This window comes from Echinococcus granulosus (genome assembly GCF_000524195.1).
Source record: "Echinococcus granulosus chromosome Unknown EG_S00069, whole genome shotgun sequence".
Lineage (NCBI taxonomy): Eukaryota > Metazoa > Platyhelminthes > Cestoda > Cyclophyllidea > Taeniidae > Echinococcus > Echinococcus granulosus.
Genome location: NW_020170449.1, coordinates 5,752 through 33,115, shown reverse-complemented (window position 1 = coordinate 33,115; position 27,364 = coordinate 5,752). Strand labels below are relative to the sequence as shown.

General features: G+C 41.5%; 2 protein-coding genes across 2 annotated transcripts; both read right to left on the bottom strand. All coding sequences in view use genetic code 11, as the record gives it.

Moving 5' to 3' along the window:
• Positions 1–967: 967 nt before the first annotated feature.
• EGR_07063 (Serine incorporator 3) lies at positions 968–9,469 on the bottom strand (the record flags this gene model as incomplete). The annotated part of the gene is made up of 3 exons (XM_024496312.1): positions 968–1,267; positions 5,737–5,991; positions 8,699–9,469. The coding sequence occupies 3 exons, from the start codon at positions 9,467–9,469 to the stop codon at positions 968–970; spliced, it is 1,326 nt and encodes a 441-aa protein (XP_024349239.1).
• Positions 9,470–12,873: 3,404 nt separating this feature from the next.
• Positions 12,874–23,563, bottom strand: EGR_07062 (sodium-bile acid cotransporter related; the record flags this gene model as incomplete). Its single annotated transcript, XM_024496311.1, has 4 exons — positions 12,874–13,422; positions 13,484–14,004; positions 15,802–15,973; positions 22,697–23,563. The coding sequence occupies 4 exons, from the start codon at positions 23,561–23,563 to the stop codon at positions 12,874–12,876; spliced, it is 2,109 nt and encodes a 702-aa protein (XP_024349238.1).
• Positions 23,564–27,364: the final 3,801 nt, after the last annotated feature.

Below are 27,364 nucleotides of genomic sequence, written 5' to 3'. Positions count from 1 at the left end.
TCATGTCTGGATGACTTGATAGTTGAGGTGGTTTGGTAACTGTGGTGGACTTTTTCCTCTGCTAACGTTGAATGCTTTTTGAGGCGAGTTGGGGAGACTGCGGGAACGTGTATCCAGGGTTCATTTATTCGAGACCGCCTTTCGGAAGCACTTGCTTTCTGTCAGCCGTCTAAGGGGCCCCATGATTCCAGTGGATGGCTCCTCCTATTTGGCGTTGTGGTATTTGAATGGCAAACAATTCGGGCCCCATAGTAGTCGTGGCTAGTGATTCCAATCGGCCCAGGCCATCCCCAAAGACGTAGCAAATCATGTCATGTCATCATCGACGGACAGGGAGGTTATATCCCCGTGAACCTGAGTGATGCGCTGCGGCGGAGATCGGACAGTCCGTGTAGTCCTATACCGCTCGATCGGCTGTCGTTCTACTGCAACTTGCGGTTTTTCGCCACAGATCTTTCTCGGACAATTGGGTCATATCGGATCGGAATGAAATCAGGTGAGAACTAACGGCGGCCAAAACTGACGTAGTCGAGAGAGGGGGCCGCGCGGCAGGAAAGCATCTGCTTCTGGTCGGTCAGATTATGTGGGCTTTCGGTCTTCCCCGAATCAGCCTTCACTCTAGTGACGCGAAGTCCTACTCACGACACCTGGGTCATTAATTCCTTGGCAGTATGAAACCCAACTCCAAAGTGACGTGTCCTACTGGTCTCGGAGATGGTCCTGCGAGTCACAATACCTCTTCCAATCCAAACTACTTATTTTGGTGAGTAAAACAATGCTTTGAGTACGTACTAACGCCATCTAACACAAGAGTATCGACAAATAAGGAGGGGAATGGATAGTTTGTTAAGAAAGTGAATAAATGAGGAGCAACAGTTACAACAACTCAATGCGGCGCAATCTCTGCCAGTCAATGTATGGATGGAGAGAGAGGGAGAGAGTGAACACGGGAAACGACGCGCCCAAGCTAAGTAAATTCCCGATTAGGGAAGACAGCAGGCGCGACCAGAGTCCACACATAAATGGCCACACAAGCCCAGCTGCTCACTGCCTTGACCCAGAAGCTCGCGTTATTGGCCGAAAGTAGAGCAGTGTGTTTGTCCGGCTGGTACCAGTTAGTGATGGACATCATAACGAAAAGCGTGGCTAACAGCATCATGAAGTGAAACATGGCGTAGCTGTAGGCCACTCCATCGCTCTCGTTGTCCCACACCGTTTGGTCGCCGCGACCTGTCCCAGTTTCCGTGTCCACTGCGTTTGGCGTATCCTAGAGGTCAACACCCTGTGTCAACTTACCTTTCTAGGCAGGATGGGTGATTATCAGGCCTTAAATCGCCGTTTTATCCAGGATATGCCGCCTAAGTTGTGATTAGTTTAGAAATTAAATGCAGGTAAGCAGGTTAAACTTTTGCTGAGACCAATCAAAATAAGCCCTGAACTTGCTGTTTATCTAACTGTTTGATGTACTAGATCGATCTCGGAGTCAAGAAGCCTTATTACGAAAATACTGCTTGATTTATGAGTATTGAACAGTTCCATTGAGTAACCAATAGAAGGACTCTCAGCAACCACACTGGATAAACTTGTGCTGATCCTAAAGTACAGAACGTCCTCCGGGATATGCTACCTCATTTAGAAGTAGCTGGGCATTACAACCCCATGGTATTCTTGGTACATTCTAGACATACCAAGCGGATATTCGCAAGACCTATTCATGAACAGACTACTTACTACGCAGGTTGTTTGCGGTGGTTTATGTGAAGCATGAAAAAATAAATTTAATGCGTTTTTATGATAGTCGACAACTCCTTCATTCAACCGGTTCTTTCTCACGATTATTAACCCAGTAATTTTATTCGAAGAAACCGCATTCTAGCTATACTACTCGTTTTCCAAGTGGCTTGATCAGTTGAACTGTCAAAGTCAAGCGTTTAGAAGTATCCTGCTCTATTCTGCGCTCACTTCAGAGACGTCAGACGATCAGTAAGCCCTGAATTGCGAAGCCTTGCCAACTCACTGTGTACGTTTACGAATGTAATGGCTCGAAACAAAGAACAAATCGGTCAAGGTATGAGCACTTTTCAGTCCCAGACTTATGTTTTTTACTTGGATAATAGATTATTAATTATAGAATGCTCGATTTAAACTCAGCTCTACATTCGAGAGTTGGTGACAATCAAAATCACATACCTAACTACTTAACGGCTTATCAATAGAATGAAATAGTTCTTATACAATTCACACGACCAAGAAGTGCATTACACCCTGGAATGGTAATTTCTCACACATCAAAAAATCATCACCTGCTTCAACAACACTTAGCTCTACAAACACAAAATCAACCTGAAGCACATTGCGGAAAAGTAAATGAGAGCAAAGAAATGAAACTTTGACGAGCATTCATGCACAAAAGTAAGGCAGCAAATTAGTTTAAAATTACCGAGTCACAAATAACAGCAGAGGCGATGAATAATCTCATTCAGAATCAAAAGCTGAGCGTATGATATAAAAAAGAGGTAAAGCAGCGGCGGTACTGATTCCCTTTTGTACACAAGAATACCCTGAGAGGCATCGAAGCCTCAATGATGCAAAATAAGAAGGGCTTGCTTCACTGTTGAGGCAGAAAATAAACATGTTAGTGTGCCACGAGATTATCTCTCCCTGACCAGGCAGTTATTCTTTCAATCTAGTCGAAAAGTTCCTTTTTAGGAGTAAAAATGAATGTGGAAATTGTTAGTTGAGTTACATTATAGGGAGCATCGAGAGCCCAAATCCACCTCGACAATAAGGACAAACCTACAAAGAAGTTTACGCAAACACCACAACCGACAAATCCACCACCACAACCCCTCGACGCGCAACTTTAAGCTCTCTTTGTGATAAAAGACGAAAGGAAGCAGTTCGAATGCGTTAAAGTGTTGGTGCTGCTGAACAAAGGCGGCTAGATTCGATTCATTAACTTACCGAAATAAGGGTAGGCTGAAAGAGTACAAAAAAATAAGGTAAAAAGTGGCATCGCAGGGTTGACACCAACTACTAACCTGGGAAGAAAGGGGCTAGGACAAAAGATCGAAACGCTACAGGTAGAACTTCGAATTCACGTTGTCAAAAGAGGTTGACTACCATGCAAAGGTGCAGAGAAGACTGAATCTAAGAAGATCCAATTAAAATGACATCATCAAAACTAAAAAAATATTTTAAATCCCTAGAGCAAACAGACCGCCTAAAAACTCGACACACTGCCATTAAATCAGCAAATAAGTGAATAGGGAGGATTTCACTTGGGTTGAGTACATGAAATCCATTTGCTGAGGAATAACATCTAGTCTTTAGCATTACTTCTAGAATGGCATTCCTCTAACGGGTGCGGTATAAGGAATCCAAGGAACACAACCCCACTACCACTCATTCCAAATACAATCATTCACGCGAATCCAGTGAATGCGCTAAATATTATCAGGAGCATAAGGCACACTATCCTCACATTTATATCAAGACACTTACGATATAATAAACATTGACCCTAGGTCGCTCACTAACGCTACCTGCATAATCAAAGCCTCCACTACATTTGATGTTGCACTGAAAAAAATGGCACTAGCAGTGTTTACAGGCACAGGTAGGCGGTAATGTTCAAGTGGTCACAAGCTTGAAACGTGAGGAGACAAATGTGCATAAAGCATGAGAGAGCAGGCATTAACACTGAACCATGCATGCATTGCTGTGAAGGAATACAAACACTTTCAATTATGTAGTGTCACTGGGTTGGCAACAGTCGTGTAGGCCCCAAACACAAAAAACAAATGGAATACAGGTAATCCAACTGTCTACGGTGCCTTGTAGCCACAAATTGGACCGGAGTGTGCATTCGAGAATATGACTTCTCCATCAAAAGCTCAAATACGGAATAAAGAAAGGTTAACTTTCCCACGGGACTGTAGTCAGGATTACACCCTCTTTTTTAAGTAACACATGGAAAACACATTAGTTGAATTCGTGATGTTCTTCTCACAGTCATGGTCCAAAAAGGAACATCAAACGTCGACAGGTGACTGCATATCTTTCGAGTATCTTCTGACGCCAGTGACTGAAAATGATTTTGCGCGTAAATGCACACACCTATTGCCCAATAGAATAGAGGCGTTCCGCACAAAGAAGAAGAGAATTCGAGACAACTGCCAGCCAGGCCCACTTTTTTGAACAAGTTAAAAATGTAAAATAATACAGATCTTGATCTTAAAGGCGATTACGGGAGAATCGACTTTTGGAGAAACGATTAGGAGTTTAACACCACCGCTGATGATCGCCTAAACCGCTCCTAACAATTATAACTTTATTTTTAAGGAAACTAACTTTAGGACGTGACTCAATTATGCCATTAAATTCTAGAGGTACACGTACACAAGAAGCCTAACTCCACAACACGCGATTCTCACTGAGACTGCCGAAATTCCACAATGAAGGCAATTAGTTTGCACCAAAGGCACATGTACAATGAATCCGTTTAAAAATGTCTGGACCCCGGAGGACTGTCAAGGCTATCAAGAAAGTACCTTCGTCGGAGAGCAAATAACAACGTACTACGCGAGGTGAACAAAGTATTAACTCAGAGCTGATAGACAACCTTTTAGGCTGGGAATTCAGGGCTCGGTGCTAACCGCTCTTAGCTGGAATTGCAAAAAAAGGAAACAATTCCCTGGGTCTGGACAAATTCCCACAGTCGCTCATAAACTTTTATCGCCAATTGTAACAAACAAGTGAGTCGTCACATGTAAGTACAATTTTGAGTCGTCTATTTCAGACACTAACTCAATAAAACTCACATTCTTGATAAGCAAAATTTTGAAAGTAGCCAAACTAACACAGAATACAAATTTCCGCACAAGAGTGGAGCACCGACAGAGCCACCCTAAACTCGCTTTCGGGCGATGTTCACACACCCCAAAATCACAAAAAAGATGTTTATTACTCCAAAATGGTTGAAACAACACCGATAATAGCTTAATTTTAGGCCTAAATGGATGATCATAGCCACAAACACTTTTGCAAAAATAATGGAGCCACCAAACACGGCAGCACAAAACATCTGAGCACGGAAAGCATCTCTACTCAACCTTAGTTACTATGGTACAGTAAGAAATCCCACTACCAAAAGCACATTTTCAGGCATGAATCCAGCTAATACAGTCAGTTTAGAGCCATTTTCATCGATTTAAACACTTAGAAACATTACACTACGTAATAAATAAATAAATTAAAAACCACTTGCATACAAAGCGAAACGGGGAAATTAACAAAAGTTGATCAAGGGAAGCAAACTTCTCAATTGAAAAGTTGTCAAGCGTTGCATAAACAAAAGCACACTTTCCGTCTTAAATGAGACAGCGCAGCCATCTTAAAATCACTTTTGCCACTAGCTACTTTAAAAAGTGAAGCTAACAAACCATCACCCATTTCCGAATCATTTCCGCCTAAACCAACTTCAAAAGACCTCGAAGTCGCACACAACATTGTGGAGGCACTAAACATAAATTCACGCCCACACAATCTAAACAGGTTTCCACACGCCAAACAAGTCATAGACTACGCTTGGACACCTCCGCATCGATACGGAGTTAGCACGAAAAGCGCCTCTTCAGATAAAAATCCCGGCCTGCCACAATTATCGCTGATAAATTTTCACTGATAATCGCCTCCAAAAAGATTTCAATTAGCATGAATGATGAAAAAACTCACCGCTATGGTAAGCCTGCCGACAGTACTATGCGAGCTGGTGCGGAAGCTTGACCAAATGACGGAGAAGACAAGGATGGAGAGAGAGATGGCGGTCTGCCAGCCGAAGTTGAGGTCGGCGGTGACCACCACCACGGGCTTGCCGTTCACAACTGTGGTGGTGTTAATCGTGCGCAGCGTAGGATTGCACTCCACCTCGGGGATGTTCACCAGCGCTGACCAGGTGAGGTACATGATATACACCGAGATAAATGAAGACTGCAGACAGAAGGGGAGGAAGCAATATGATAAAGATTTGGTAGTGCAAAACTTTCATCAAAGCATTGCAAAAGGTCACATCTAGGCTTTGGGGTCGACTTTTCACTGACACTATTACGCGGAATTTCTTGTAGGCGGAAATGACAAAGAAAGCATAAATAGGGCCCGTAGCATATTAACGGCTAGTGGAAAGCAAGGTTTACCAAATTGTTTGGTGTGGAAGGTCCGATATGAGCTTGAGAGCCGATGTCCCAACTTACACATTTCAAATTTAGGGGTTTTGTAAGCGAGGATGAAGAACTTTAAAGGATGGGTGGTCAACACCACAGTACAAACGTATTTTATCACACCACCCGAGACGAAATACCCACTTATGCCATTAAGTATCAAGACGGGTAACTTTATGAAGCACTACCCAGTTTTCGAAGGTTCCAATTAATTTTTTGGATGCACTTTGACTTGACTCTTCCTACGGAAGAAGACAGTAAACTATTTGCATTAGGTTATGGAGTAAGAAATGCTTAAATCGCTTAATTGTTAGAATTAAAGAGACAACATCTTTAACGATTTTTACCGAACCGTAATTTTAGGTAAAGACAATACGAAAACGAAATGCATGTTTTGTTTCCGAAAGTATTAATAGCACATTTATCCAATAACAAATCAACCCGACTATATTTGTAGGGAGAAGGCTCTGGAGGTAATACAGGCGAGCAGTAGAAAAGTATTTTATCAGGTTAAGCAGTAAGGGTTGGAAAACTAGCGTTTCCTGGCACGTACCAAATTGGTCGTTTTGTGTGTTGAGCTGATTGGACATCATGCAAACAAAAACAAAGAAGAAATAGCAATATCTCCTCTATTTTCAAAATCACTGGCTAAAAAGTCCGGCGCATAAAAAGTAGTATACATGACAGCCTAAGAATAGCCCGATTTACATCGCACTGATGTGTAAGTCGCCTTAAAGTCATCTAATACAGAGACATTCGATCTCGATCTGAGAACCCACATTTTGTCCTGCAGCATAATCCAATTCATTCGTTCCCTTGGTGGGAAATGATAAGGAGAATACAAAATTTTCAGAAGACTACATTTATCAGGTGGTAGATCATGAAGTATAAAAGCGTCAGGTTCGCTTAACTAATGCTAAAAATTGGAGTGTGTATAACATTCAACACAATTTAAGAAAATCCACTAGAGACGGTGATTTCAAATTAGTTACTTCAAAAAATAGCGAGACTAAGAATCAGCACCCTTGCCATTCCCGATTAGCTCTTGAAGCATTGAGTAGGGAAAAGGTCGAAAGCATTGAGTCAATTTCTCATCTAACCTACCTTGACTCGATATCGACTAGGCAGAATAAGCAAAAGAGCGTTCTCATTGGGTCGTTATGCATAAAGGACCCCAACCCTAATTTTTATTTCTTTACAGAATTGAACGAAACACTTCGATATGTCCATCTTTCACAGACAGGTGATGGAAATTGATATAAATCGAGCAAAATGGTCACTTGAAGCACTGACTATAGGTAGGAAGGATCAGTTATTATGCATCAAGCATGCATTTCAGGACCGATGCCCCCTTCCGGCACACCTGACAACATATTTTCATGATAATCTTTAATGAGCGCGAAGATACGCCAACATCGGTACAATGTTACTTATATTTTAAGAGACGTACTTGTTGGGACACTTGCAGGGAGATTCATGTTATTTTCGAATAGGGCTTACTGCGTGGAACCATGGCGGAGCAGTTTGGGTGTCAAAAGCAGGCCAGGACGAAAACAGATAATGAACGCACACACAATGCACTGATCAGTATCAGAAGGCATATTTTAACGGTGGCAAACTTGAGCCATGACCTGAGACCAAAGTGGACGCTTGAGATAAAAGTTACAACGCCAATGGAGACGGCAACAACCTTTCAAACCGATTTACAGGCAGAGGAGTAATTTTGCGTTGAAATAAAAGCCCATCGTCTCGCTGATGCTCTAGAATAAAGGAAAATCATATCAATCGATCCAGTCCGGTTAGAGGTCAAGGTGTGAGACTTTGTTCTTCGACTTGAAATAGGGATTTTACAAGTTAGAAATAACGATACTTAATGTTCAAGTGCCCTATCGGTCCACTGTCGCATAACATCTCATTTGAAGAATCGCGTTTTGTGTCGGCATTTAACGGTACACATTTTCGTTTTGATAAGAGTGATTGGACACTTGCTGCTATCAATAAAGCATTCCCAATTTATTTCACCATTTCTGAAATTCAACTTAAAACAGTCGAAACCAATGGACACCGAGCATCTTAGGATACCGCTAATCGACGCAATCACTTTGGACAAAGCACCGATTGAACTGATAAAAATGAAAAACATTAGAAAATCACGAATGAATGAAAAGTCATCCGTAAAACCTTGCTCTTTGTATGATTTCTAAGCACGAAAAAAATCAAAGATTCAGACATTACGGAATCAGATGCACAATTGTAACTGGGGAACGTAGACAATTGTGCCATGTAGAATAACCTGATAATCACACGGAATCCCGCCAATGCGGAGTATTGCATGCTTTACTGAGCAAATGAATGAGTTCGACAGAGACCCCTCAAAATATTGCTATCTGTTAGAGTTATAAAACTAATAACAAAATAATCTTAAAAACTGATGGCAACTATTAGCGGATTTTGTAGGCAAATATGACTAGATGACCCACCTGAAGTAAGCCAGAGGATGGTAGGTTTTCTTGAACAAAAGGTAGGATTGAAATGACACTCAAGGTGACACAAAGGATCAAATTAATGCTAATGAGCATTTTCCCCAGGTGGCAAGAGGGAGAGGAGCCAAAGAAAACGTAGAACAGAACGGCTGCAGCGATGCTAATAGCGTAAAAGAAGACAGTAGAGGAAATGAGACCGCAAGCGTAGCCCCTATGATGGGTTTCGTTGTAGGCCTCCGTCCACTTCTCATTCCAGGAGTGTGCAAAATCGATCAGAAGTAGGAGTTGAAGGAGAATAAGGAGGGCGGCACCGATCAGACCGAAGATCATCCAGATATAGAGAAACATGGGATCGCGTATAAAGAAGGCACCAATCATAATGCCCACAATAGCGATTATTTTGAAGAACCAAAACCCGTTGTGAATCGCTGCTCGGAAGTCGTGGGAGGATTTGACATTAATCATGCAGAGGGAGAAGACAAAGAAAAATAGGGTGAGAGCAAAGCACATTCGATAAACCGCACCGTATCCTGTTATTAGCCCGCACAAATCATCTGATCCACCCGGGCACAGTGACGGTATCTTTCTTAAGAGCTTCTCCACTTCTGGACTCAGACAAATGCAGGAGAATGTTATGACAATAAGCAAAACTAGCCCATAAAATAATCTCGTTAAAGTGGAGTTTTTGCAAGACGGCAGACATTTGCAGCACACACTTGTTGCTGCATTGCAAAAGCAGCAGGCTAAGCAAGAGAGAATACAACCCATTGCAAACTTATTGATTAGGATAAAGAAATCGTACGCTTAACGCACAAAGACCAAGACGGAGTCAAAGAGGCCACCAACTGTGACCGCTACCAACCGTAATCAGGAGGTATGAGAAGCTTAAACAAGGCCATTGGATTTTAAGGTGATTATAACAAAGGAAACGGTATTGTTAAGGTCCCAACGCCATTCTAACCATAATTTTATAGTCTAATGCAACCATAAAAAACAAAAGCAAACGTGTTAGATGCTGTGTTTAGGCTCCGTTTAGAACTGGTCGAAATTGTTCAGGGGAATGTAAAATACCGGTTAAAACATTGTTAGCTAACGCAAAGTTTGTGATGGATTGATTTGGTTTATGCGTTAGAGCGAACCTATTCGATGGCCTTAGTACACAAAACATAAGTTGTTAAAACTGCAGTAATCAGAGTCTTCGCTGAAGGTGTTACAAGCTACGGTATTGTGAAAGGGCGTATGCAACTAAAGCGAAGACAAAAAGGGGGATGCTAGAGTAGTCCACTAAAATATACCTCCATATGATGAACTGGCCTCACAGTTAAGCGTACGGTTAAATATTTAAATAGCTTAGCGCAGAGATAAACGAGGCTCATGTTACAGAGTTCCCAAACTGTGAGCTTTCCAGGCTACCTGGCCACTAGACTATGCCTGTAGGCATAATCTTCCATGCGAGTCTGCTATACATATTCAGTCTGATTATTATGTCTTCTTACGTCTGCAAGGAAGTTTTGGATCTCTTTATTAATATCTAATCACCATATGGCTTCTCTCTTGTCTGACCATTGTCCCTGGCGCTTCGCTTGTTTTGGCTTTTCCAAATAGCTTAAGCTTGGCGTTTATTCGTTTGTAAAGTCAGCACGAGATTGTGGTAGGTGATATGGTCTTGTCGTTCCCTTTTGACTAAGATTCTGCGGGAAGTTACTGGTTCCCTTTTGCCGCTTGGTCATGACTTGTGTGCTTCAGGCCAATTTCTCAGTACCGCTTGTAATATTTTCAAAGGAATAATTGATTTATGAGGTAACTTAAGGATTGTTTAAATATTGCAACAAATTCAAAAGCCTTAACGACAATCGTGCTATAGTATGTAAGTCCGACTTAAGTTGAGAATATTCATGAAATAGTTTCCCTTCTATAAGGTTAGGCTAAAAGCCACGGGATCTTTCACTTGCAACACTAGCTTAAACTTATCCTTATATAATAGAGGAATGGCAAAAATGGCAGGCGACAGGTAACTGTGCAACACAAATTCTGCAGACTTGATAAACTACCGTATTACCGTGCTTCAAAGCAAATTTCCAGTGCTATAAAGGGGCCCATCTTGGCTGATTCCCATGACCAGCCTTTCATTTTGCAATATTTCTAATGTGTGAGATGTCCAACTTCTACGAAGTGATGTCCCTAATTCACACCTGCTAAATACGCCTTCTGAGCGACAAGGGATTAATTTGCGCTAACTTTGCGACTGAGCGAGCGCCAGGAGCACCCGAAGGGAGGACAGGCACTGACTCTTATAGGACTTCTTGATCTGTGAGCCCCTATGCATTGCGCAAGCATAATATTGTCTTCCCCAAGACAATCTTTAAAATCCAAGGGTCTGAAGGAGGAAGTAGAAGAGAGGAACAACTCAAGTACATCATTTTAAGGGTTTATCACCAATAAAATGTCTGTGCTTGTTTAAAAATAAAGAAATCCGAATCTGCAATACGATGAGGAGACCCATTATTCTGGAGTTTTATAGTTCATAAATATCCAATGCTTTTTTTCATTCCTTGATGCATATACCCACAGTATTATCAAAACACGGGGCGGGGGCTCTGCATGTTACCGTTTTTCCTGATTGCTAATACTGAAAACTATTGTGCTGCTTTTAGAAATGAGTACCTGTTTTGGGTAACCTAGTTCAAACTCTGGCTATAATTGGTTGTCATTGGATCAACCAATAATAGCTAAGAGTTGTGCAATGTCCTAGCTCCTACCTAAAAGCGTGGAAATAGCCCAAATGGCAGTAAAGGCTGAACCGAGCAAGCAGTTCCTTTCTTTACGCGGTACGTATTTCAGTAGTGTTTAAGGTCATCCAAGTTAAATTTTTCCTCATTATTTTTGATTCTACTGCCTTTGGTAGGACGGGTGATCATGTGGTGTTTGTTTCATTAAAGTGAATATGCTCGTCCACTCATGCGCAATCGGTTCAATGAAATGTTCGTTATAGCCTTCACTTATTACTTGTAGCCCAGTTAATGTCTTGCAAGAAACTTCCCGAACCTTATGTTTTATACTATTTCATAAAATTCCTTGCCATATGTCAATTTCTCATTTGCGCCAACTTTATTGTAATTTCATAGGGACGCTTCGGAAAATTACTGACCCCTATTCTCAGCCTTATGAGTCCTGTCCTCGTTGTTATAAAATATGTAACTAGTTGCGTAACACTCAAGATAGGGCTTCGCGACTAGCCTTAATTAAGGCGATACTTTCTGAAAACGAAGACCGTTATTGAATTCTAGCTTACTCTGTTCAACACCTTGATTAAAGGAGGTGGGGGAGTAGTATCCTTTTTGCCAAGTTGATGGAGCTCATTTTTTAGTCGGATTGTATTGACAAGTTGGGACGTTTAATTCATGTCGGCTATTTGTTCTTATTCTCATAAGTATCCAGGGAGCTTATTGTAGCTTATTGATACGTTGGACTTTACCTTGCCCAAATTTTTGATGGTGAATCATGTGCAGTATAGTTATTTGGATTTCGCTTCTGTTAATTCTCACCATTGCTCTGCCCTGGAAATTGGCAGAATACTTAATTCGTTAGGCTTCTTCGACTGTAAATATGGGATTACAACAGTTAGAAAGCAGTATTTCAGGGGCTTAACCGCTTATTTTTTTGAATTCTGAACAGAAGTGTAAAGCTATCTCTTCCTTCAGTATTCGTTTTGGGTATTGGTTTCAATGTATCTCCGTTGCCTGGGCTATTTTTGTTCATTCCCAAAATTCGCCTTTGCCTTTTAACTTAATTAGGCTCAAGTGTTACATTAGCAATCTCAGATTCCGTCTTTTATCTATTATCTTACAATCTTGTTTTTTGGCTTTACTGACTTGTACCCAAGGTTAAGTTCCCATTCCTAAATTCATCCACTAAACCAATGCTTGGCAACTTGGGCTGTCAGTGCTGCTGCATCTTGCTTGGTAATTACTGATTTACTCATATTCTTATCAAGGGAGTCCTCAAAACTCAAATACACTTGGTTTTTTTATCTCTCACGAAGTTAAATTTCCCTTATCCACCACCGCTCCCCACTTAGTTACAAAGGCAATTCCCACAGATCTACAAAGGAGACAAAAATGCACTTATTTTTTCGGATGTAAACAGCAGCATTTCAGTAGTAGTAATGGTATTCAAAAGATCGGTTTAGACGAGGGCGGTGGTGGTGCCAGCGGCACTGCTGCGCCTCCTCCGCCTCCTCCCCCACCGCCACAACTGATTGCACCACCCCACGCACTCGGAATGCTACAGCCATCGTCCATTGATCTGGGATGATGATGCGGTGTTCTTGGTATCCCTCCACCATTCTTCCTTCCCTTCTTCTCGCTCACATTAACACCACCCTTGCGTGCCAGAGCCTCCAAAATTCTTTCACGATTTTCCACGTCGCTAACACTATCTTTGAGGGAGAAGACAGCGGAAGCTGTTGGTCTCACAGTAGCGCTCTTGCATCGCCGTTGACTTGCAGGAGCAGTATTGATGGTACTATTTGAAGCCTCATCAAATAATATCTCATTGTTGGTAGTCGCGCTCTTGTGTTTGTGCTCTGTCGTCTCCGGCAGTAACATGGATGTGAAGGCGACCGCTGCTAGGGAATCAGCACAAAGAACAGCAGTGGGACCGCGTTTTTGCATTCGCACTTTGTGCGCTTTGTAGGCGGACTTGATAGTTCGAATAGTAAACTGAAAGAAAGAATAATGTTTACTTAGGTAGATTTAAGTATTAGTGACATCGTCCACCCACCGTGAGGACTGCATTGTAGACGAGGGGAACGGGTGTTAGGAAGACGGTCCAAAGGGCTGTAGCGGAGGCAAGTTCACCTTCGGGAGAGGGTACACAAATTCGTAGAAGGGGAATAGCGAGAAGACCTTGGTAGACGGACAATTGATTGGCTAGCGCTCGACTCCGCTGTACTCTCAGGTTGAGAATGAGACCAGCTAGCCAACCACAAGCATAACTTGTGGTGAGCATGAAAAGGAGTGCTAGGCTGACGTGTTGAAGGTAGGTGATTTGTTGAGGTGCCTGGAAGACGTACTGGTTGATGTAGACACCGAGGGTGATGAAGAGAATGGCAGCGAGGAGCAGAAAGGGCCTGGAGAACCAAGTTACTACGGCATTAGCGACCGAGGGGCGCGCATAACGCAATAGGAAACCGAGAGCTTGTACTAATGCCACCAGAGTGATTAAGCCACAGAACCGAAGCAGGAGTATTGGCTGTTTGAAGACGTAGGTTCCCACCGTATGTACCCACAGAGGCGCGGTAGCTAAGGAGAGAAAATATTTTTACTTTAACTTTGTTTCTACCACTTGAAATGCTAACAGGATGGTTGGACATTTACGCCATTTTGAAAGCCAATGGATATACCGAAACCTCATCCATTTTGTCTAACAATGTCCTGGATAAAAGAATCACGGGGGTTTAATGGTGTGGGATTAAAACTAATGTTAGGGTAACAGCAATTCTTGTCACCCTCCTTATCTCTTGCGTTGATACCGTAAGTGGGGATTTATTGGTCACCAGTCCTATTTTTGGTGCACTTTACATTGTTTTGCATGAATAAATTCCTTACAATCGTGGCGGTAGTTTTTGAGTTTTGTGTTTGAACACTGCTATCAGGTGTGAAGGTTTCAATCCGACGTGCTGAATAAATATAGGAATTTTCACTTTTAATCAAAAAGAATTCTGCATAGAAAATAGTTTGCTTCTTCACTTCCTCGCGTGAACGTGCATATTTAGTCGTTAAAAACTATTGTAAATGGCGTCGGGATTACAATTTGGTTTTAGACATCCATTTAAAGGCGTGAGCTTCGGCGATAACAGACGATTGATAAACTTGTGCTTGCTGGTCTTTGGACCCTATGAGGATGATTAAGGGAAGGGATCCCAGTCTCACTTCCTATCTGTGCATGAACTAAATTAATGGCTAAATAGACAATGCATTATGTCGTTACCTTCGTTTGACACTAGTCCCTTGATTAGTCGATTTTTGCGTCCTCCGTTTTAATACGAATTTTATGGTCCTGTTCCATTAAGCTATGAATGGGTGCAGTCTTGTCTAGCCTTTTAAATAGGTTGCTCAATGTAGATATACGCTGAGCTTCCAGTGTTAATGCAACTGAAAATTCAGGTGAAGTTGGTGAAAAAGTGTTCATTTCTATTTCTAATAACTTGTGCTTTAGGGAAGGAAAGGATCATTAATTATCTTTTTGAATATACTGGTATAGAAGGGCTGAAAAAAGTCTTAAACCATTAATGAATTCTTATGGGGACAAAGAGCTAAGGCAGACGGAATGGGCACAACAATCGCTTTTGGATCTTTATGTTATTCAATGAGTTCTGTAGGGTCTATGAGCGATTAAATACGCTTAGTGTCTGATAACATTCTATAGCTTGAAGGAAGCGAAACTTGTGAGGTGAAAACTGAATGAACTCCGTAAAGTGTCCACGGAACGATTGACGCGCTTTTAATATTAATCGTATGGTTGGATCTATTTATTTTCGAAACGGAGTCACTGTTACTTTCCACCATGGGGGAGATCACATTTGAGAGGAAATCCTTGCCGTGGATGTGAATACTGCAAGCATCTGTGGATTCGCTAGCTGCATAATGCATTCTGAAAGTCTGTAGGGAATGAGGGATTGATCTCCTATTTCCATGAAAACTACGGATCTACTTGCTTCTAGAGGAAGGATTACCTCAAGCGATGCTTCAATGGCTTAAAGTAAATCAGCTTTGAAGAAGGATTCCCCATTAGCCAATCTGGCATGCCTTCACGGTAGATCTTATTAACAGCTCTAGACTAACCTCTTCCCATAGAAGGATAGATCGGTATTACCTAATGCTTTTAAAAGAAACTAGACTAAGCTAAAAGTGTAAGCATTTGTACACTTAATTACCAGCTTAATGGTTCAGATACTCCCTAAAACACTGGATGTACTTCCCACAGTTGGCAAAATTTGCCTAATGAAAGGCTTCACTCTCAGCGAAGCTAAAATACTTTCAGGGCATTAGCAGACCTCTCACATTCACGCATACAAGGAATGAATGGGATGTGCTCACCGAGATTCAGAATGTTGGCTAGATTTGCGAGAGTTAGAGCGAATTGTTCGTGGCAGTCGGAGAGGGAGATGACTACTAGACCGGGGGTGCCGACTTGCAAAGCGGTAGTGATGAACAGACCATAGGTCTTCTCCGGTGAGAGGCAACTTGCGTACCCCGAGACCAGGCCGATCTAATGAAGGCAAATGAACAGACTCTACTTCTCTATTACGACATTTTATCCCACTGATGGGCTTTTCTGATGCATAAAAGGTCATTCAGCAGGAATCGTAATGTGTCTGAGGCCCAATGCTTCAATGGCAACAGAGAATTGGTTTTCTATGGTGGGACATCCAGGACATTTATCTCGCTAAGGTAATATAAAAAAGGGTTTTTGTTAAAAGTATCTGTTGGTGTATTCTCAGTATCTCGGCAACATTTCCGTTTGGCATTTTAACACTTCGGCTTGTGACTGGTGTCTTCTATAGTGTAGTAGGTATATCTATTCATCTTAGGCTCCGTGGCAACACAATTTGGCATAGCTACCATTTTAAGTCTCTTAGGCACAGTAAACCGTTATTTCACTTTGGAATAGCTGCTTTATGACAGAATTTTCGCACAATTCAGTTTTTTCTTTCACAGCTAAGTCCACTTTACTTTTAAGAAAGTTGAAGTATAGGGTAAAATTCACTCCTCGCGTAAAATTAAGCGGTATTTTAAGGTGATTTAGTTGTAAAACAATTTTTTCCATCCCGTTTATTTTTTTATTCAACAATGACTGGTAATAAATCACACCGACAGGAATAATTTTGTGATGTTTCCAAAGTGTAACTACCTCAGCAATTGGCACATTCTTGTCGGAAAGTAGTCTTTTTTGATAATTTAAAACCTTAATGAAGTGATTATTCGAGCAGTGAAAATATGTACTATTATGTGAGATTAGCATTACTTCTATTTCAGCAACATGATAGGTTCCTCCTGCTCTTTCAAGCACTCAGTCTGACGACGCGCTCTGGGGTTGTTTTCCACTGCTTTCATTCCTGCCTCTAATGGTGTTTACCCAAACACAGGTTCTGCCTTAAAATTGTGCGTTGCTAAGTCTGGGGTAAAATTAAACTTTCGGGATGAGTGCATTAGCTCTGGATATTGTGTTATTTGCGAGATCTCGCAACTTTTTTGTCTGGCTGAAAAGACCAGTTTTCTCTGAATGGAGATCTAAATTACTCTTTGGGTAATACTGAAACAAGGGGCTGTCAGAATATCATTTCGAGTATCGGGATTTCTCTTCAGTGCCATCTTAGGGGAATTCAAATGTCAGCGTAACAAATTATACCGATGATGGTGTGCTCAGTGTAAACTTTTTGATTTTAAATTTATTTTTAACGAAGACGCTATCTTAATGGAAACTATGGCGTTCAACTCAGGTGTCTCAAGTGGCTGGATAGAGTAAAAATTTCAAGCCATCAGTAGAATTTTTTGTATTGTTACTTAAAATCGCACTTTAGGCAGCGAAAGGCTTTAGTTGCTGATATTTTGAGCTGTTTGTACTGCTCCATTGGCTCCATTGCACCCTGTTCACTCACATACCTTCATCTAGGTTGTAATAAAGTGACATTGCTTCCAAAATTTATTCCTCCCTGGCACGCAAACACTTTGTACTCTGTCCCCTTTTGCCTGCTATTCTACAGAGTAACTTACTGAGGAGTTCTATTCTTTATCTCCCTTATCTGGTGGAAATGAAACTGTAATGCCACTTTTTTCTTCCTGCTCCTCACCGCTCTGCCTTTAATTCCGTGAGGAAAGGAATGTCTTCTAGCAGTAAGGTAGATTGTTTCTGCAGTGGGGTGGTGGAGCGTGAGGGATAAGCATATTAATCACTTCTTTGCGTGTATTTCATACTTGCTAGGGGCCTTCCAATTCCACGGATAAGTAATCTCTGATAGGGTTTTGCCTTTGTATTTTACTTATTTAACTTTGGAAGCATTTGTTTCTACCAGGGATTGGGAGAGCAGCTAGCTTACCACTAAGTTTCTTGAGAAGTACTAATGTTGGAGGTTGGTTTATCCTCTAAAATGGCATCTTGATTTATCCTGTTCTCCATTATTATCATGAAGGCACGGGACCGGTTAGTTTGTGTTTCACCTTGTAAAATAGTGCTTAAAAGTAGAAGTTAAGTAGCCTGTCACCTGGCGATTTCCACGTTTTGTAATGACAAATGAGCTAATTCAAGAGCAATTTGTTTCCATTTGCAATTATAGGTGATTGCGAACCACATAGCCATTCATCTTGCATAAAAATTCTCCTAAGAGAATAGGGCTTTGCTAAAAATAATTTCAGAAGGGTATTTTAGGCACTGGGCTCCATCTGATTGTGCATTAGACGAAGGAATTCCTACGCAAATAACCTCAACTACGAGAGAACTTATCAGGTCACCGGATATAGAGTAAGCAGTTTCCTTGATTTTAATGTATTTTGCAACGGATTACCATTTAGTTCTAATGTAAGTGGTCTCCTGCGATCCGACCTCCACACCGATGCCATGAAGCTTTCCTCATTTCACCCTATTTTTCTGTGTGCAAGCAGTTAAGCGTACTTTTCGGTGTTACATTTTGATATTACCACTTTGGCTGCTCATGATTTAACTACCGCCTCGGTTTCCTTTCCTTAAGGTGATCGCTTTTTGCGGAAGGGGCATAAGTCAGTATCCCGTGGATTTGAACTTTTTCTCGGAACCAATGTAGCAGCAAAGATGGCCAGAAATACCAATAGATGAAGTGTTTGGCAGGGTGAGGGTATGGCTGCTAATGAAAGCACGCACAGAATATGGGTCAGTGATTTAGAAAGTTTTGAGCTGGGAGGCAATTTTAATCTTGTCATGTAAAGAGACCTGAGATGACTCTAAGTTTGCTGATAATATGCTGCAAGCTGACTGTAGTGGCTCTGTGAATTGGAGAGGCTGTCAAACTCGACGCGGCTACAATTCCAATAAGTTATAAAACCCTTACAAACTTATTGTAATTTGAGTACTCATAATATCTCCCAACTTTTGCCAAAACTAGCATGATGTATCAGTTAGTTTTGCGCCTTATTAGTTGCAACTGTTCAGTAAAAGTAAGGCAAAACCCTACTAGATTCATTCAACACAAGGTATTGGGTAAGTTTTGCATTTTTGTTGGCAAAAAAAGAACGAAAGCGATCGGAATCATGCCGCAGAAAAGATGACACAGCTTTTGCAGCCATTTTAACCTTCACATACAGGGTGGATTTATCTGGGTTTGTCTGCCTAGTTCGGTACTATGTGGGTTGGTAATGAAACAGGCGATCCTCGATTCAATGGGCATTACGAATCTTACCTCCGCTTTCTCGTTAAAACCGTTTTTCGAACATAAATCTGTCGTGCTAAGGATTCTAGTCCACTTTTCTCCTTTGCTCTAGCAGTTAGTGGTTGGATTTCCACCTATCTGTTACTGTTTTCGACTAAGAAACCTGTTATTTTTTTCAACTAGGCTACTTACACTTCACTCTATTAATCAATTGTTTAATTTGTAAGACTAGAGACTCGAGGTCTGTAAACGAAACGGCTCAAGGGTGGACGATAGACTTAAGTGAACGGCAGATTCTTGGCGCATACTAATGAAAATGTTTTCATGTCTTAGTACCCGACTTCGTATGCTTTTAACATCCCGATTTTCTCGCCTGATCTTGGCGTCATAGGTAGGTGACAGCATGTTTTTCATCAGTTTATGCAAATTGACTATAGTAAATCATAGGTAGCAAATGGATTGTTTGAGTCTAGAAGCAATAAAGTAGATGCAGGATGTCCCTAGTCTGGAGATAATTGCCCTTTTTAGTTTTTGAGAATCAGTTAAATTTCCCATTTGGGTAGTGCATTGGTGTCATCTGGGCTATGGTGATAAAGTTTCCTCTGAGACCCTGTTAACAGATGGGTTAAGAAATGAGTTGGATCTCCTTATGAAGAGAACACATTTACCCCCTTTCATTTAAAATTGTTTGGTTAATGTTTAGCGTCTTTAACCAAGAAATAATCTAAGATGTTTTGTGAATGAATAGTCTTAATCACTTTTTTGGCCAACCTCCTATGCGGGCGCTCATATCTCCATGATACTGTTTTATTTATTTGTGATTTTGCTGTTAAATAAAAGCTTGAACAATTGGATTAGTGGAAACAATTGCGTCGTTATAGAAGAGCGGTTCCATTGAAGGACTCAGAAGGAACACATACTCAGTTTGTTTGGATAACTCATTTCGTTTCGATGGGCGGTTTTACTATTGAAAATGAGTTTTGGGCCAGGTGAGAGATCCAAGGTGAGACTAGATTTATGAAAACTGCTAGAGCGAAAGCAGCTTTTGCGAAAATTATGTTTGAACCATTGGAGTATGGATCCCCCACTATTAACGCCGTTTGAACTATGGACTAATGGTGATTCTCCGCCATAGTATCCACTGCAGCTTGTAAGAACTAGGAATTTCATACCTCACTAGTCTCGAAAAACTTCGTTCGCAATTCTATTATCCCCTATAACCTGGTTTAGCTGTATTTTTAGGGGCTAGTTCCTGTACCACTTCACTGTTTACACAAGTGCTATGAGGTAAACAACCCTCATTGGTTTGCAATAGGGCACCTAACAAGCCAAAAATGTTCCCATAACCAATGTTTTTCCCCTGCACAAGGTCAAGGCGAAATGATAGACAATTTAGCTTATGTGAATATATTTGCCCATCTTTTGCCATTTTTAGGAAGATTTCCCCATCAGTCACATCGGTGGGCATGGTGTGTGATTTAGTGCAGTTTTTTTGGCTTTTAAATATTGCCTCATCACTACTACCACCCCATCTTCCTGCTGTCGATTTACCCGCTTGTTGCTTGTTAATTCGATAGTGGCAAAATATTTCCTTGAATTCAATATCTTGACCCACATATATTGCCATCTATGCAGTGTTAACGCGTTTATGAAGGTGGAAGAGCGTTACAGCATGATAACACCTTGATGGCATGGACAATTGTGCTGAGCTTTGAGAAATTAACGCATCATTTTCCACCTACCTAGAAATGATGGTATTTCTCAGTTTCCTTGCCCAGTTTACAAATTTAACTAAGAAGGCTCTCTTCATCAAGAGGATATATTTTTGGGAATTGAGATTAGATACAAAATGACGCATTCAGATGATGATTAACTGGAAGGTTACTCTTTTACCTTTTTTGGTATGGCAACAAATACAACGCCTGAGAATGTTTAAATGAATCAGAATTACTAGTCATAACTTGATGGCATCTTGGCATGTAAATTGATCGTGTTAAGCTCTAGATCATTAACAAAGCTTCTGAATCTTAGCATTACTAAGTTGACTGAGGAAGTTTGCTTTGCCGGGATTACTAATTCGAGTGGATTGAACGGCATTCAGTTACAAAACCATTCGTTCAGTCGGTGATTCATACTACCCAGGATATGCCATCTATGCAGATCCCATGAATGGGAGATCGCTTCATATCTGGCGCAGATTCGTGTCATTGATGGGGCTTTGTTCATCAAGTTACCCCTGTTTTTGCGAATCCTAGTTTTGTAAAACCTCACTAAATACTTATTCGAAGAAGATAGTATCGTACTTAAATATTCACGGACGATGGTGTCCCTCCATAATTTCGAAAAGTGATAGCTATATTTAAAGTTTTGTAGTAGGTTTTGATCCCTCCATTGCTTCATTGCTAATGACTTTTTTATCAGGATCTCAGAGGAAAATTTGCCATCACATCCCGGATATTTTGTTGTTCTTAAAAGAAACTGCTACTCGAAAACAAGACAAATGTGGCTTTTCTCCTCAGACCAGGAAAAATCTTCCTCTTTCTGGTTGCCATAAACTCAAACAATATACGATTTTTTGGAATCAGTTGTTATCTTTAAATGATCAGGAATACAGGCCACATGCATGTGATACTGGTAGTGGATGTGCTGATACTTTCTGTAAGGCGATTTTCCCTCCTAATGTTACAAGCCTCTCTTTTTCCTCCTGTGTAAACAATCCAGAATTAATGTCGGCGGGAGGAGCAGGGAAAGGCGGAATTGTTGGTGTGCGTGTTGTGAATGTGCTTTAGCCGTCAAAATTAGCCTACCTCCAGACACAGATGGAGAGTATCATAACACATTTTACTTGCCGTTTTTATTTCTTGTATTTACGAAAAACCGACGAAAATTTGTGTTGGTGTGATTAGCTGCTCCAATTCAAAAAAGGAAGGCAACCCATTCAAAAGTGCCGCTAGTGATTATTCTGACATTGGTTGCTAATTTTAAACTCGCGAGTAGAAAGGACAACAGAATGGAGGGCAAGTCTATTTCCTCATTCAAGTTTACCATGGTAAAATTGTAACCAACTTTAAACAGGTCGGAGTCCAGGAGGTGAGACTTTAATTGGATTGTTAGGAATTGACGAGAGTGACCGAGGCCAGATGTATCTAAATGGCTTTACAAAAGTTTAGTCTTTGCCTCCGCGAGACCGTCCCCTTACTTATCTACTCATCTCACGGGACCCTTCGCACAATAGACAGAGGATAATGGTGCCTGGAATAGGTTCGTTGTGTTATGCATGAGTGGTTTAATTAAGACCTTATTACAAAATTCTCCGACATGCCGAGGGCGAGTCTGATTCATCGATTCCGTCGCTAGCTCTCGTGATCATTCGTGCTTACCAACTAGAAGTGATAGACCGTTAGCCATTTATTTCTTCACCAGCGCAAATCTGCGCTGGTGTGCTCACTGCAAATGCCACACAGCTCCTAACCTCGTGTTCTGCTCTCTCAAGCAATTTACGCCTACGTTGTCATCATTCCCTCTCTTACTCCTGCATTGCTTTTGATTTTCATTCCTGATATATCAAATTTCGAATGGGGGAAGATTCTTACCAGTGGAGTGATGAAAAGATGAATGATAAGTCCCATTGCAACCGCCAGGGGTTTTCGTTTCATTTGACGCCAAAAAGTCCGTGGGTCGGTACTGCATCCAGCCGAGAGTGCAATAGTGCCCGCCACAAAGAAGACGGACCAATCAAAGATCGTATAGAAAAGCTGAGGCTTCAGAAACACAGTGACATATGAGGCAGTGGCGTTGAGTGCCCCTGCCACTCTGCCCTGCTCAACTACCCGAAAGGTGAATTGTTTGTGTCTCTGGTCTATGCTGCTCTTCTTCAGCTTCCGAATTTCCTTCTCCCCCAATGCTGAGGGTAGAGGAATATCGTCGGGCCGTTCGCGCTGTGTTGCATTGATCCATACTAATTCCACCCGAATTGCACTGCGACCAATTAGGTTTGCTTCCACCCAAAAGGGGTAGTTGATGGCTTGATCGTTGCTCCTCACCGGAGTGTAGAGCACTGCACACAGAGGGTAGTTTCTACACTCATCGTACTTGGTGGACATGTCCCCTGCAGATTCAAACCGACTTCGGATGACTGGATCAACATTAGGCTGTCGGCTGATGATCGTAGAGTAGCGATTCTCAGCAAAAATGCGATAGAAAAGAGCTCCTGGGGTTGAGAAATTTTCAGCGATTGAAGCAGTTCCATTGCAACAGGAACAGTTTATTAGAAAGCGCATAATCTCACCAGATTGGAGGACGGGTTGTTGGGCGGTGTTGGAGGAATTTGAAGGTGATTTTGAATAGGACTGGGGCAGCTGAGTACTCCTGGCCAGTTGTGGCCGAAAGCTGAGTTCACAATTGATGGAGTGGGATAATTTCACGTGGAAAAGGAGGACGAGTAAAGGTAACCCGAGCATCCTTATTGCTTCATCCTGCTCACTTCTGTATTAGCACACCACCCAACTAACCGACCGACCGCTCGTCAGCATGAATTTGCTTTACATTGCTGCAACATATTCACCACTGCACTGGGCTGGTTTGTCCATGTGCGTGCGTGTGGGAGGCAGGAACCAATGGCGTGAGAGTAGGTGAACTGGTTAATCACATCTGATACACCAGACCCTCGTTTGGTATCGCACGCGAACTGCATTTACCTTTGTCATGAATAATGAAATGTCAGGTCTTGAGTCACACAAGAAGGAGTTTTTAATCCTACCAATGTTCTAGCTGTATCGGATTACAGTTCCTTTCAACTCATTATTATCTACCACCTTGGTTCCAGTTCAAATCTTCCACATGGCACATGGCCCATCTTCGCAATTGATGTACTCCTATCCCATAGTTACTGGAAAACCAAAATTGTAGTGCCCGAGTTACCCCCAGCATATTACAAGGCTTTATTGTTAGCCGAGAAAGGAACCGAATGGGTAGTAGTGTGGATGGGACGAACAAAGTTCTGTGTTGTCAACACGGAGGTTGAATCGCAGACGATAGTAGAGGTTTGTGTAAGCGCAGAGACGTTTGAAATCAGTCACCGTGGTTCGTGGCACTTTGAAAACCGTGTCAAGGCGTCAACGACAAATTATTTCTCAGAACTTTTTAGGTACAAGATTAAAAGATTCATGTAGCGGTCTAGACAAAATAGTTCCCTGTGTTTACTGCCGAAGTCCGCCTTTTTTAGCACATTTGTTGTTCTGTCCGATTAAATGGCATTTGAAATCGAAGTTTTCTCAGAAAAATAGGCCCGTTTCGTTCTGGATTTCATAGATTCGGATCAAACTTGTTAGATCTCCATCGATATTTCACAGGCATTTAAGATATGGAAGCCTAAAAACCTCAGCTTACTATGCTTCCAATGGTCAACTTACGTATAAAAGAGATTGTCAACGAACTTTAATACCCTCTATCAGTCGTTCTGTCCTGTTCTGTTTAGTTCCCATCCTCGGCATTCTATCCATGTTGTCAATTCCCTATTTATTATTGCAAGACCTCTGCGCTGAGGACAGTTTCTACCAAATTCAATATTAAATCGCTTTTCACTTTATGTCACGCTCCTTTTCCTGTAAACAGATGAAAACTTCACTGCAGAGTTCTTTCTGTAAGGTCAAAAAAGGATTTTTCCTTGCTAATCAGGTCACAAGTCTAGAATGCCTTATTTACCATCCTTATTTACTACTGGAAGCGGTCCATGCTAGAGAATTGCCAACTTTCCATAACTCCATCCTACGTCACAATTCGCCGCCACAGTAAATGAAAGGGTCTCTTGCGATTTTAACCTTCAGTTTCACTGATGCACAAGCACAATTTTAAATCTTCCTCCTCCTTCTTCTTCTTAACCTCCATTGTCTTCTTTTTCTTCGCCTTCTAAACACTGGATTGTGTCGTTTTCGGTGGCTGTAGATACCTTTTAGAGGATGTATTTACAAAGTGGTCTACTTCATGCTTTAAATAATAAAAATGAGACTCCAATGTCTGGTGGAAAACTTGCCCTCCATTCCTACTCTGGAAAAATTCTACTTCACTGAAATTGCATTAGCGGTGAAATGAGTTGCCATGTGCCGTCAACGTGCCTTCTTTGTGAAATTTCTACGAAAAACAAATTTGGGGAAGCAATGAAATTCCACTGCAAAATTAATTGACTGGAAAATCGGGTCATTTACTCCACTTCCAAACCATTGTTCTTCTAAATTTGCTTCCATTGTGTGCATCCGCATCTAGATTGGACCTTATCAATTCCCATCTTCCACAAACCGTAAAAACCAAAGTGTACCATGCAGGGATTTAAAATGCTCTGCCAGAAACCAATAAATACAATAAAATATTATGCACACCCAGTTAGCTGAATTTGATGCTTCTTGTACAGAGAACGCAAATTTGAACGAAAAGTCGACTGCGTCTGGCTTGCTATGGTCCTACGAGTATGTTGGGTTGACTTAGAATAAAAGCGACAGGATATTCGAGATTAGTCACTAAGCAAATTAAAGCACATTGTTAAACCTATATAAGTGAATAGTATAACTGTACGGGGAGACTTGGCTTTTGCACAATTCTACGAAAATAATGGTACGTCTAATCCCTTCTTGTTAATGGAACGGCGGGAGACGCGTAACAAGTGAACCTGGCTGCAAGATTAATTTGCTTCATCCTGACTAGAGTAATGGAATCATAGGGGGAGTTCGTTTCATTTCGGCTATTTTAGCCAAAAGAATGCAAAGTAATTAGTGAAATATGTGTCTGGATGATTGATCTACTTGAGCTCTCTTTTGGCAGTTGAAAGCGCTGATGTCACGCAAAATTTGCACTGATTTAGTCGTTCAGAAGCAAGTCTGTTTATCGCAGAGGCATTACTTCTAGTGGGGTAACCACGCGGGCCGACAAGCTCAAGGGTAAGCTTCCATGCCATAGGAAGATAAAAAAGCAGTCATTTCGTCTATGCACGACCAAAAGAACGTTGCGCTAGCGTTGTGATTTTTCCCGAAAAAAAACTCACTGTGATACGGAAGATTACCGATCTCGCTTCTTTAAGTAAGCATTTGCTAGCTTGCAATTTCAACAGGGTTTCCAAGTACATTTCAATTTTACAAGTCGGAGAGTATTGACAAGAGTGTTCCACCCGCATAGGAGGGCAAGTAAATGCGCTTCTGCATCACCTTCCTTTCGTGTCAGTGACCCAAGTTGGTTTGATGACTCTGACCCGAGTTGAGCTAACTGTCACTCGAAAGTAGTTATCTTTTGCCTCCCCATGGGAGAGTGCATTCATACTTCTAGCTTTTGTGATGCTATCTCACGTATCCTGTGTCCTGTGTCTTGCAATCCATATCTCTCAGCTCCCTCCAGGCTGTTTGTCAGGTGTTGTCACTTCACTTTTCAATGCCTACGGTTTCTTCTTTCAACTTCAACGTTGTTTTGGCATATGTGCTTGGCTTAACTGTCCTTTACACACACCTGTCTCAGTTTTCTGCGCAACGCGAACGCGTATTCCGCTTTCAGGACAATGCATTTCCGATTGTGATGTTTACGACGAAAGTCGTCTTACCTTAAAGTTTTACTGCTTTTACAAGGAAACATTTTTTTCTGGACTGCAAATTACTTGAAGAGAATGGGAAAAAACGAGTCGTCGGTTAGATGGATGATAAATATGAATAGATGCTCAAGTAAATAAGCAGGTGGGATAAATCCCAAAGAATAGTAAAGGTAGGCGGATGAAAGAATAAGCGAGCAGATTATAAGGTAGACAAGTTAATGGTAGAGTAAATTGTGGATGAATGCTCAAACGAGTTGGCAGACTTTCGTACGTAGATAAACAGGCGGGTGGATGAGGAGGTAGATGATCAAGCAAATGGTTGAAACATTTCGTTTTCCTTTTGCCAGAAGTTTTCGTCGTCTACTGTCCACACTTCGATTGCCAAGGTCGGTTTGGTTTGATGAATGTATCAGGACTACTTACCACACAAGAAAAGTGGTTTCATTCCCGTTTATGAGGCAGTGCCTCAAGGCTTTTTTTGTAACGAAGACCAGCAAACTACCAAGCCTTCATTCGTCGTTAAAAGTATTTGCAGTTATTTCAGGGTTACTGAACAGCTAAAGTGGGGTAAATTAACGAGTGGATGGATTGATGAGCTAAATGCCTGATCATTTAGAGGAAGGCATCGATGAATCAGCGGATTAATTTATGAATGTCTAAATAAGCAAGTGGATCTTGATTGGACTAGTGTCCG